At 39.4% G+C, this 12,775-nt stretch overlaps 1 protein-coding gene across 3 annotated transcripts in view; it reads right to left on the bottom strand.

Moving 5' to 3' along the window:
- MYLK (myosin light chain kinase) overlaps positions 1–12,775 on the bottom strand; it is a 198,375-nt gene that overhangs the window by 118,250 nt on the left and 67,350 nt on the right. For all 3 annotated transcript variants that reach the window (XM_038142902.1, XM_038142903.1, XM_038142904.1), the window contains exons 3-4: positions 2,261–2,468; positions 507–555 (exon numbers count right to left, since the gene is read on the bottom strand). In XM_038142902.1, the coding sequence (XP_037998830.1) occupies positions 507–555; positions 2,261–2,468 (257 nt within the window). The remainder of the gene's footprint in view (positions 1–506; positions 556–2,260; positions 2,469–12,775) is intronic.

Genomic DNA, 12,775 nt, shown 5'->3' with positions numbered 1-12,775 from the left:
CCATCAACTGTTCTTGGTAAAGTTATTCAAATCAGAACAATTATTTCTTCTGGACTACAGTTTACCACTGTGTTGCTTGGAAATATTTAAATTCTGTGTGTGAGAACGCTGATTTCAGTTGCTTTTATTTCTTACTGATGACTCTTAAAGCAGTATTTGCTCTGGCTTTAAAAAGAGACTGTCAGCTCATGGAAGTTGTGGAGAAGGATTCTTGAATATCAGAGAGCAGAGAAGAGGGTGCAAAGTTACAGCAGAGGAGGGTGCAATATTTAGGTATCAGCAGGATGTTCTGTTTTCAGCCACATTAATTCCTCAGTCAGTATGCTGGAGCAGTAGCTGTGCATCTTCCTCACTGCCCCAACCACTCTACTTAGCCAGCAGCTCTCACAGTAGGTACTCTGCTTGGGGTAAGTGGAGACTTTTCAAAAGAGTAACTTTACTTGTTTTCCTACCAAAAATATACTTAAGTGTCTGTTAAACAATATCCAAGCCAGTAGACTGCTTACCCAGAGGTTTTGGCACTGGATGGCAGGCTGTATTTCATCAAGGAGTTTCCTGTAGGCATAGGACAGAAAGACAGGAAGTTGACAGTTTTGTCAATTACTTTATCACCAATTATCAATTAGTTTATCACTAATTATCAATTTTTATCACTAATTATCAAAGTTTTGTCAATTATCTCAAATTTGGGAATTAGTGATAATGAAGACTGTGTAAATTTGCATTTCTGCAGGTTAGAAACATAAAGGAGGAATGCATCACCTGCAGTATAAGGTTATGTCATCTGTAATTCAAAGTCAGGCTCTCCAACTTCAAAACCAAGCTTTAGCTGAGTTGCTGTCTAACCCCCAGCCTCAGCTGTAACAATGCTGAAGATTATTCATGAAAAAATAGATTATTCATGAAAAAAAACGTTTTTGAATGAAACTCTGTCTAATTTCTACAGCGCACCAGTACTTCAAATTAAGATAGCAGGAGGTTTTCAGATTGTGAAATAGGTCTTTACTCGGCTGGGTTTTCAGTCCTGTGCCAGCGGGAGAGGGAGATGCCGCGGGAGCCCAGCGCCACCTGCTGCACACAGAGCCCGGCCCGGGGACACCCGGAGCCGCAGCAGCAAGCACACAGCTCTGGGCTGTGAAAAACCACCTGCTCGAGAGCCTAACGAGAGCCCACATCACTGTCAGGCAGGACAGCCATGCAGATGGAAACAATAGATCATGTTTCAGTCGCTCGTTTTTCAAGCAGCAGGCAGCCCCACGGGGTTATCTTTGCTGAGAAAAAAAAAAAAAAAACACCAAAAAAACCAAAAAAAACAACCCCACAAAAAATCTCTGGGCTTTGCTACCTTGATGAATAAAAGGATTTTAGAACAAAGACCATATAATTCTTAAACTCTGAGAAATTCAGTCTTTGGGTAGTGCCTCAAAGTTTTTTTGAAATGCAGCAAAAACCAGGTCAGAAAAACTGACATGAAAACGACTTTTAAAAAATCTTCCACCTCCATGTAAATTGTCATTCATAAAGTGGTCCCAACTTAAAACAAGGAGAAAGATAAATATTTCACATAATTTTTACAACAGAAGGCAGTAGCAATCGTGTCAGATGTATGCATATTTCAATATGTACTCTGAGTATAACAGAGTTTTTGACTCTGAATAAACCCAAATACTGAGAGTTTCAGGACTGCTGCAGATTTCTTCTTTTCTTCAAGAATTCAACACAAAGTTGTGACCTGAGAGGTTTTGATATTCAACAGGTCTCTGATATGACCAAACTGCAAAAGGAGAAGCAGTACAATTGATTTCAATCCTTCCCTGGCTTTGTGTCACTCTTTAAATTTTAAACTTGGCAGTTTGCAACTATCTAATATGCAGATGTGCTCTTAAAAATTCCTGGGTTTGATCCTGGCTGTTTCCTGTCTGACATTAAGCATGCAATTACATCCAGGCATGCAGCTTCACAGTTTTTGTCCTAAGTGGTAATTTTCCATGAAAATTACAAAGTTTTGAGCACAGTCTTTAAAGCTAGGACTTTTGTTACCTGCACATCATCACCCACACCTGAAACAGAACTCACACTTTATCTAATTGTAGACATGTAGCTCCCTGCACAACGTCTTAACCTGTGAAATGCAGTAAATGAACCTTACTCTTGCATCAATGAGAGGGTATGCATTGTGATTTTAACCAGACTGTTTAGCACACCTTGCTCTTTTACTTCAATTATCATCACCAAAACAACAGTATAAGACTCTTCTGACCTTCCACTGTCAGTTCCACGGTCACTTGACGAACCCCACCATCATTTGCAGCCTCACAGGTGTATTTGCCACCATCACCTTCCTGCACACCTTTGATGACCAAGCTGAACATGCCCCGGATGCTGCGGTCCACGACATAATGGTCTCCCTCTGGGACAGGATGCCCATTTCTGTACCATGTGATCTGTGGCTCAGGGTAGCCTCTGACCTGGCAAGATGTGAGAGAGAGTGGAGAAAGAAGGTAAACTTAACAGATGATGATATCAGGAAGAAATGTTGGACATTTAGCAATGCAGTGGAAAGTTCTTGACACATATTCTTTAATACCTTTTATGCCTGTTAAAGACATAATCTTTGCAAGCCAAATGGCAGAAGATAATGAAATGGAAAAAAAAAAATCTTGGGTAAGCCAAACTTAAAATCATAAGACTAGTCAGGCAGATAGATACTCATGCAGAAGAATTTCCCACTAGAACGGCTCCTCTGCAAAAACACAGCGAGAGTGCCAGCGAAAAATCCTGACAGCTGGGTCCCCACTGCTCAAGAAACTCAAAAAAAAAGGGCAGTAATGCTACTACACCTCTGAGTATGCAAGAGTGCAAGGCTGTTGGACCAAATACTTCTAGCATGGTTGCCAAGGATTGGGCTTATAATGTAAATCTGTACTTAGTCATCTAGTTTCCAGGTGTGCTGAGACGTAGTAGCTCCTGACAATATACAGGCAAAAAAGGCAGACACATACCAAATTCGTTCTTGATCTTTAGAAGTAGAAGATAAGGAGCTGTAATTTAAGAAAGCATCATTAAGGGCCATTCTCATGTTATGGCAGGAAAAGACTATAAGCACCTACATATAGTCACACATACAGCTCAACTTAAAGAGACTCTGGGTTTACCCAAAGGAAGAATTTACAGCAAAATGAACCAGTCCTGTTCTCATTAAATAACAACCACACTGGTATATCCCTGCCTCTTATGGCATTAATGATACCTTCAGATTTACAGGCAGATCCTTGGCTGGTGTAACTGAGAACTGAGTTATTGACTTGAAATTGAGCTCTTGAAACTTGATGAGGATCTGTGACTTTCTATTGCAAAAAAATGGGAAAAGCAGACAAACACCAGTTTCTGCCAAATAAAAAAAACTACTCAGGCAAAGGTTCTTCCTCTGCTTTGTGAGAAATGCCATCCTCTTTGAGGGTCACTTTAGAATTTGTTGGTAGCACACTTGCCAAGTCATCAGAACAACTGCTGATTGAAGTACTCCTTCCCTATCCCCCCTCAGATATGTCAGCTCTCCATCTCCTGACTCTTTGATCCTTTGCCTACAAGCCATGAGGAAACTGAGTGAATCAAGATGAGCTGGAATGAGTAATAGTCATGGCTGTGTTTGCTCACTGGGAAAGAAGCAATGTTGCCTTCTGAACTACATATCAAGATTTGCCAACTGAGCAGGAAGTCCCTTCAACCTCCAGGTGGGCAAAATACTGATGATCTGTCTTGAAGTAAAGAAGGCTTGGTTGTGGTTTGGGCAAATTCCTCCCAGCATTCTCCTCTCAGTTTCTAATTCTCATTTCAGCTCTGCTTTCTCTGACTGCACAGCACTTACTTTGCAAATTACAATATTTAGCCAACCAACCTTACCCATTCTTAGGCTCTCTTCTTTAAAAACCTTTCATTTTTAATCCAGCCCCACCTCACTCCAGCTGGGTTTCTCATCTGCTGCAGCTTAACCTACAGCTGTCAGAATTTTTTCTCTTTCCTTTAAATCTTGGGATATCAGTTCAGACAAATTAATTTTGCCAGTGATGTGGTGACCTCTTCTCCCTGGCACTACTTACTCAATATTTAAGGACATTAACATTTGCCACGAGTTGAATACGCTGAATAAACAGGAGAAACTTTCCACTTCTGGTATAATTTCTCAAATTCTTTCTGAGTCTATCTTTAACTAAACAAAAGCCATCTTCCATGAAGTACAAATTGTGGGATCCTGCACAATAGGGAGCTGATTTCTGTTTAAAAATGTCAAAGCATTTTTCTAAAGCTCTTCGTGGTCATGTCTTTTTCCAGTGCTTTCTGATAAACAGCAGCTCCTTCTTGTCCCAGACTCCTCACCCACTCCAGCATATTGATTCAGTGCTTACTCAGTGCACAGGCTCCAAGGAATATCTTTCTCAGCACATTTCAATTTCAGAAAAAGGGAGTTGTGTAGCAGCCATACAAAACTGTTACACTACTCTAACTCCAGGTAGTTGATAATGTGCTCAGTGTCACAGAAAGTGACTTGCACCAAATAACTATTTCTTACTATTAACTTGTCAATGCTCTCATACCTGTTTTTTCATTCTGGATTAAGAAACCAGCAGAGAGATTGACTTACCCAAAACCAGAGGGTAAATTAGAATGGAGTTACTAGTTCTCATTTTGCTTCACTGGATATTAAGATTTACTTAATATATTTGAGGCAAAATTGTTTTCACACTGATGTATCAAGTATCCCCAGCACAGTAAAATGGAAGAGTAGAACTTCAATTGATGTGAAGACAGAAGCACCTTTTCAGTGGTTCTGTCTTCACATCACAGCCTCTTTACTAGCATTAGTCCAGCCACATCTGTTTACAGCTGCTGAGATTCTGGCCTGGCAAAGAAAGTCATCAATTACACATCACCTAATATATTTACTGTTTTTGTCCAGTTCATAATAATTTCTTCTGGTGATTTCATGGAATTCTTCAGTCCAGCTCCAAAGCCTCAAGCATTAACCTTCCATCACTTGTAACAGGGAACAATTGGGGTCAAAACAATGGGAAATACTCGTCTTCCTTTTCAATTTTGTTTTACAATATTCTTAAGTCCCTCTTGGACCACACAAGGCCATTTTATGCTGACCCTTCAAGCTCTGGTAGATCATTATGTATGTAATTCCAGTATCACATGGCTGAGGCTACATTAAGTATTTTTCCATTTCTTCTCTGTCTTTGTTTTATACTTGCTCTGTCTGTATTAATGTGTTCATCCCCATCTCTACACTGAGGAAATGCCACACAAAAAGCTACAAACACAGACTATCAGCATTCCATTTCCTTTCAAAAGGTTGACTCATTCCCTTCTCAAACTATGACTCTATTTTTTTTCCTTGAATTTTTTGTCAAAAATGAAATAATGGGAAGGCAGAAGTTTACAGAATTGGTCTGTTGCAAGGATTTACTTCAGGTTTGGGTTTGGAATGTGTTTCAAACTGAGCCAGCCCTCTCTGAAATACATGGTCATGCCATAAAAGTGTCAGGGACCCTTAAACAAATCACTGGTTACCAGATTTTGATCCTCATGGATCAGTTCCAGAACTGCAGCAGGTTTTATATTCCTCCAAACCTTTCCAGAGCTCACTAAAAACATCTGCCTTGAATAAATCCACAGCAAAGAGAAATTTATCTGCTTATTTAATGCCCAGCAGCAGCATGCTATAACCCTTATTTACAACTTGGCTTGTGTGAGTATTGCCAGTCCCAGCGAGGCTGCAGCTTCTCTTTACATGCTCTACAACAATAACAAGTGGAAAATTGACAGAAAGCAGCAAATAACCATTGTATTAGCACAAACACGAGTTTTGAGATTTTGTCTGGACCCTTCAAGTGCTTAGAGCCTTCCTGGAAAAGTTTGGTGAGGCAAAACAGTGCATCAACAGCAAGGGGAAAGAGCTGAGAGAGAACCTGTGGTGTGTGAAACTCCCAGAGTTCAGGTTGTTCAACATCTGGGTCTGAGAGAATGCTATTGAAAAGGGACGGTGCTAGCTTCCCAAAGAAAAGAAAAAAAAAACCCAACATATCTATGGAAGCTGTACACTAAAGGACAGTATTATTAAAAAATGTGCCCCTACAAACTATTCCCCACCGTCACAAACTGAAAGGCAGTCAGGGACCACCAACACCAAATACATTTAGCAATCCTTTTTCTTGCTCAAAAGCACAGGAAATATTTTCTAAAACTTGGTCTCTATCTATGCTCCATAGAACAACTGTTTATATACCAGTTTCAAAAAAACATAGGTTTGCCTACTTAAACATAGTTGCAGTAGCAGTTTAAGGCAATGGGATGCACCCTTTTGGCTTATGGTTTTAACTTCAAATTTCAAACTGCTGCTGGCTCCAGTGAGGTCGACAATGGACACAAATCCACAGCACCCGAAAAGAAGGAGCCATGAGTTACAATAAACCAAAGTGCAAGTGTGAAACATTGATGGGGTGTGTACTGTTACTGAATATTTTTCAGTTTGACAGTAACACCTAAAGACTACTACAAATGATGACAAACATTACACGACATATTCCAGCACTGCATCCATTGTACTGGCTGAGGTGTTCAGTGCTTGATGTTAAGGACTAGATAAATGTCCCATTTTGCAGTTTAAGGTCACACAAACATTGAGATCAGGAAGAGGACAGCTATCAACAGGATTTATTGGCTTGCAAAATCTCCCTGGATTACATCATCTATAGACAGGCACATCAAAAATCATACTAAGACTGGCAATGTTATAACTCTTACGAAGTTGCTATTCAAAATAACTCCCTTCACAGAGATGACTTCATATACTGAAGTATTAATTCACTAATGACTAAAATTCCTCTCAAGAGACAATCCTGCTCCTATGAAATCAGAATTTTAAAACATCCAGATTCTGTCAGCACATAGTGTTCAGTTGTGCTGCTATTTCCGTAGGCTACCTTTGCCTTAATTCCCCGAAGTCCAGAATTAAGACCAATGCATGTATAGTTCTCAACCATTGGATGAAAGAATCAGTTTTATTTGGATGATTCAATACATCAGACAGAAATGTTATCTATTCACATGCAGGCAGTGTAATTAGGACATTCACAGTTAGACTGTACTGACTGGAAGCAGTAAAACAACACAAAAACAAAGTGTGGATGACCTGGGTAACAAGTCATAAATGAAGAATGACAGCAATGAGAAATGCTACATGTTTTCTAATGCATTTAGGTACCTGTAACGCAGAAGAGAATAAATTATTTCCCACATCCACAGTGGACTGGGCAAGCAATAACCTTTCAAAAGAAATTAGGCAGTGGGTTAGTAGATGATGTCTGTCAGCAGTCACCTCCTTCAAAAGAACAGCAGGTGTTTTGCTTATTTGGCTGCCTGCCTATGTTAACATTAAGGAATTCCAGAAACTGAGGAAAGCTTGAGAAGGTTTTGTAGCCTATTCTCTGTTCCATGCCCATCTTCAGGAGGAAACCAGTAACTTCTGGGATCTACATCTCAGAAAAGGCCATAGACAAGCTGTAAAGGAATAAAATCAGGATAGCCTCAACCAGAGTTGTCAGATGAGCTCCCAAACATGTCCTTTTGGCAGATCCTTAGAAGTCACCATAAGGTGAAGTCAAGAGAGATGTGGAACACTACTCAGAATGTCTGACAAAGTCTGACTTTTATTCCCCTGCCTGCAAACCTGGCAGAGCAAATACTCATTTCTAGCAGGGACTAAACTGCTTGCACTTTTGGAAAAATTAGAGTAATAAGCCATCAGGTTGTATCAAGAAAGCAGCAGAAGAAACATCATTAAATAGCACGACACATTCTGCTCGTGTAATTATAATTTAAAAAGTAAAGATACAGGAAAAAAATAACACACACACTTGAAATGTGTTAGAGACTGGGTAGTGTGCCTCCTCTTCCATCGTCTAGGTATCAGCAAAAATAGAATATTATTGCCTTTATTGCAAGTTACATATTAGATGGACTCATCTGAAGGTCACATGGTTGAAGGCCCTCATGCAGCCCCAAGAGATTCAATCCAAGTAGCAGCAGCTGTTCTGTGAATGTCACTCATCCTAGGTCCTACAAATAAAGAGGTGTTTCCCATAGTCATGAGAGGGCCAGAGCCCTCTAATTTTCTTGAATCAAGAGCCAATGGGTTTTGACCCTGGACTTTGATCAAAAGACTTGTGAAGGGACCTTAGCAGAGGATGCTACATCATAACATATACTCTGTCCATGTAGACAGAGCTGTGTTTCTCTCAAACTAGAGAAAAAAGCTGCTTCTTGTTTTAATATTTCACACTGCTGTAAACTCTTAATTTCAGTCTTAGGAAAGAAGTACTATAAAACTGTTGAGACTACAAGAAGAATGTTGTAACTACAGCCCACCTAATAGGTGCTGTATTTTGATTTAGATTTAATTTTTACTGTTAGTGCAGGTGGGAAACATGGTTCTGGCCAGTGCAGCTCTTTTGAAGTCTTGTAACAAAGCTTCTGTTAGGCTCAAGCTGCAGTTTGCTTTAACAAATGAACAGCAGATGTTCTTGATAAAGGAAAGTGGACATGATACATTGTTAAGCTCCTTCTGAGACTTTAAAAACACACAAACCATATCTCAAGAATAGTTTATCCCTTTAAAACCTTGCTTCTAAAACAGAGAACTTGCCTGGCAAGGTTAAACATGAAAATGTTAAATATTTGGAGACTCAGCTATGACTTTGCAAACAAAGTGAAAAACCTACCTCTTCTGCAGAACAGTCTAGAATCCACAGTTGTGTCATTAAAGCAAAAATGGAATACAGAGAAGGAGCAAACATGCTCAATTCAAAGCATTACCTACTGTACATACAAGAAAAACAATGATCTTTCTGTAAACCTAGGACATGCTTTATTTTTCTACTTTGCACTCGCCAGTGCCAAATGGCATTTGATACTTTATAGTCCAAGCACCAAACACAAGATCCTTCTGCAGATGGCACCCCCAAAAATTTTAGTTTTGTCTCCTGGAAAGTAGTTCTGCATAGTCTGTTTATTCAGCATCACACCATTCAACCCCTTTTTGCAGATTGCAAAGGTGCTGAACACTACACATACTACCACAGGTCTTTAGGGGAATCAGTTTTTATGGTGCTCAGCAGGGAAGAATTTATGACCAATCCATGGAGGACATGGTCTGCTAACTGAAAAGCAGACAGCAGCTGCATGTAATTTCTTCTTCAATCTTCTACATTTGATCTTCTCTATTTTTTTATTTTTTTTTAATCAGTGTCAAAAGCTCCCAGAGGTGCACAGATTGGCTTTATGCTCAATCACCAGAGTATAACTGTTTGAAAAAAGCACTGCTATCCCAGGTATCTTAACCTAAACAAGTCCATTTGTGTAATATTTTTTCCTGAAGGACTCAAGTGGAATTTCAGAGTAGCACTGGCTGTCAAGCTGCCTTGAGTTTATCCAAGTTCAAACATCAGTCCCATTTTATGCAGCTCTTAAGAGAATGTCCAAGCCCTATTTATGTCTTTTGGAATTAATCACATGTACAGGTCCTTTTCCTAAATCAGATTTTATTTAATTTAAAGAATAAGTTTAACTATACTGCTTTAGAGTAATATTGTTACAGGAGTCTTCATACAACCACAGAATAACTTGAAACATCAGACAGCTGAAATTCAGAACTCTGCCATGATGGATTTTACCCTTTCCTGTACAGAGGACATCAGGGAACACACGGTACAGTGGAACACGTCTGTGGAGCTGGGATGTCAATCAGCAACTGAATCAGGGCCTGTAAACTTCTGCTACACTAATGGGGGCATTTTCACACAGCTGTTGCAGTCTCAGACTGGCAGAGCTTTTCTGATACAGCTTTCATAAATCATTCTGCCAGCAGCAACATGTGCCTTTTTACTCTTCCCACATTGTAGCCAGCTGACCTGTAGCAATCAGGGGTGTGATGAGAGTTTCAGGCAAACCACCCATAGAGTTCACCTGGGCCTTTTTTCTGTAAGTACAAGTTTTCTGAATTTAATATGGGTTTATAGGTAGATTGAATCTCTGTCCATCTTTGTATCTGTTTAATATTTGTATTTAGTCATTGTCTGATTTTTCCCATTTTTAAAAAGCCTTCCTCTGGCTGCCAATTCAAATGCAGATGCCATAAACCTTGGATAAAACCTAGGAGAAAGCTTAGGCTATTTCCTCCAATGCCACCCAGATACTGTCCTGGCACACAAAGATGACAAGGTCTCCATAAAGTGGTAAAATTCTGGCATTTTGTCAAAGTAGGAGTGTGCAGGAAACTGAGTCCTGTAGAAACTGAAGATAATTCCAGTCCAAAATAGGCAGCGGTAGCTGTCACTTGGGAAAGTGTAACTTTGACTTCATAGCTGAGGATCTGGGACATGGAGACACTCAGACTTTGCCCAACTCACACTTAAAGGAACTTGGATTTCAATAGTTAGTACCATTAGATGAAATAATCTGACCATATTTCTTCCTTGCAAACAAATTTGCTATTGGAGGAATCAATGCAAAGACTGAAGATGCAGCACAGAGGGGCCATTGCTCTCCTTAGATGAACAATGACTGAATGTGTTTGTATTCAGATACCAAAGTGCACAGCATTGAGGGAACAGTGAAGAGATCCAGACAGAATAAGTCCAGAGCCTTGGCAATGAAATAAAAAAAAACACAAAAAAAAGTGTTACAAATAAGAGAAGTAAAGCCACCACCACAGGAAAATGTGAGCAACACGATAAGAAATGACTCTGTCAGCCCTCAGTAACTTCAGTACTGCCAAAGAGTATGGGCCAAAAAGATTCCAAAGGCAAGGGCAAGTACAAGAGCTCTCAACACAACAGCAAAGATAAACTTTGCAGCCCTCTCTGAGTGAAACTCTCATCAATTTTAATGAAAGTTCTCCCTGGTTCTAAGTCTCTCCTTAGAGAAGAAAAGGCAAAATGCAAAGACAAAGCTTTCTCCCCATGATCCAACTTTTAAGAAGTGTTAGATATTATGAGGTGCTGAATAGCTTAAAATCCTAAGAAAATTGCTAAAAAATAGCTGACCACTGTGCCTGGTAAAGGGTCATTTAGGATTGTGCAGTACAAATATAAGGGAGTTCAAAGGGAAAGAAGAGTGGCTGTAGAATGGAAATAAGGCTCTTGCTAATTTTTCCACATAACCCAGTAAGTCCCTAAAATTTTCTCTCTTTCCCCATCCTTCTTCTAGCTTTCCTCTTTAGTGATTTGAGTCAAGATGTCTATCAAACATTACTAGATGAAGCAGCTGCTTTATGTCAGTAACAGTGAATTTAGGAGCAAGTCAGAAGTTTCCTGATAGGACTGGTGTTCATTTCAGAGCAGCAGCTATCTTGGCTACAGGAAGCAAGATTTTCAGGAATCAGACCAGAGTTTTGAAAAGCTGTCAGAACAGAAGTGGTTCATTAATTTCCAGTTCAGCAGGACAGCCTGATTTATGGTGTTTGCCACTACTTTTGTTCATAAATGTTATGTGGCAGGACTAGAAGAAAGACTGAAACATTAAACAGTTTAACACAATAAAAATAAATTGTTGGGAAATTTTCTCCCCTCTTCTTATCAAAAAAAGCTGAACTTTTAAGACTTCAAGATTTTTACTTTCAGTTGTCAATCCTTCATTAATCCTTTATCCAGTAATAATTCAGAAAGGTGGAAAATGATTGTTTAGACAAAGTAGAAAGAGAAGGAAGCTCCCTGAGCAAGTACAGGATGAAATGAACACCAACATTTTGCTCTGTCATTAGCAAAAATGTGTGTGTGTGTCCACTTAGAAGGAGAACTGTAAACATTTAGCTGTCTTATCTCACAGAACTGATCACAGAATCCAGATGCTTTAAGCCACAGCTTGAGACTGGGATATCATCAGGTAAAAAGACTGCTGATACCACAGGAAAGCAGCACAATCAAACACCATAAATTATTTCCATAACAACAGTCCCTGGGGTTGGAATTGGCAGTCACTTTTTAAAGATGACAATTCACCCTGTTTCTTTTCTTTCACAAGAGAATGTTCATCATTTATTGCAATAAAACTTGCAAAAAATGATTTCTCCATTGCATATTATTTCTGGAAGGCTGAAAGGTTTTTTGTTGTTGTTGTTGTTGTTGTTTGTTCGCATTTTTACTTACTGCTGTAAAGTTTATGTCTTAATAGGGCAAGAATTTATCTCATATGTCTCTGAATATTAGTGCCCCTATGCTCCTGTAGCAGCTATGCCGCTCACCAAATGAGTTCATACTTTCCTAGTTTGGGGATGCTGTTCTTAGCATGCTATCAACAGATAAGGAATTTCTACAAATTTACATGAGTGCACATTGTATACATGACCTACTATGGAAAATTATTGAGAAAAAATTGCTTTCTTTCCGTGCCCAAAACACACAGCCACTGGAAAATATGTTTGGAGCTAAAAGATTTGCAATTAAGGGCAGCAATCCACTTCTGAAGTGTAAGGTACTAACAAATACTATGTGCTTTAAATGAATATGCCCATACTTTTATCAGTTTCCAAGCAGACAAGATTTTATTTCCTGCAATTTAGGAGTCTGGCCATGGCCATAGAAAATGCTGAAACTGGATTTTATTGCTGGGTTGCCTGCACAGTTAATAACTGTCTGCTGATAGTGACAAAGACTGCTGGAAAAGGCTGTGCTCTGGAGAAGCGATAGAAATTCTCCTCAGTTACGTGCTCTGCTTT

Source organism: Motacilla alba, chromosome 7 (assembly GCF_015832195.1).
Source record: "Motacilla alba alba isolate MOTALB_02 chromosome 7, Motacilla_alba_V1.0_pri, whole genome shotgun sequence".
Classification (NCBI taxonomy): Eukaryota; Metazoa; Chordata; class Aves; order Passeriformes; family Motacillidae; genus Motacilla; species Motacilla alba.
This window is presented reverse-complemented; position numbering and strand designations above follow the sequence as displayed.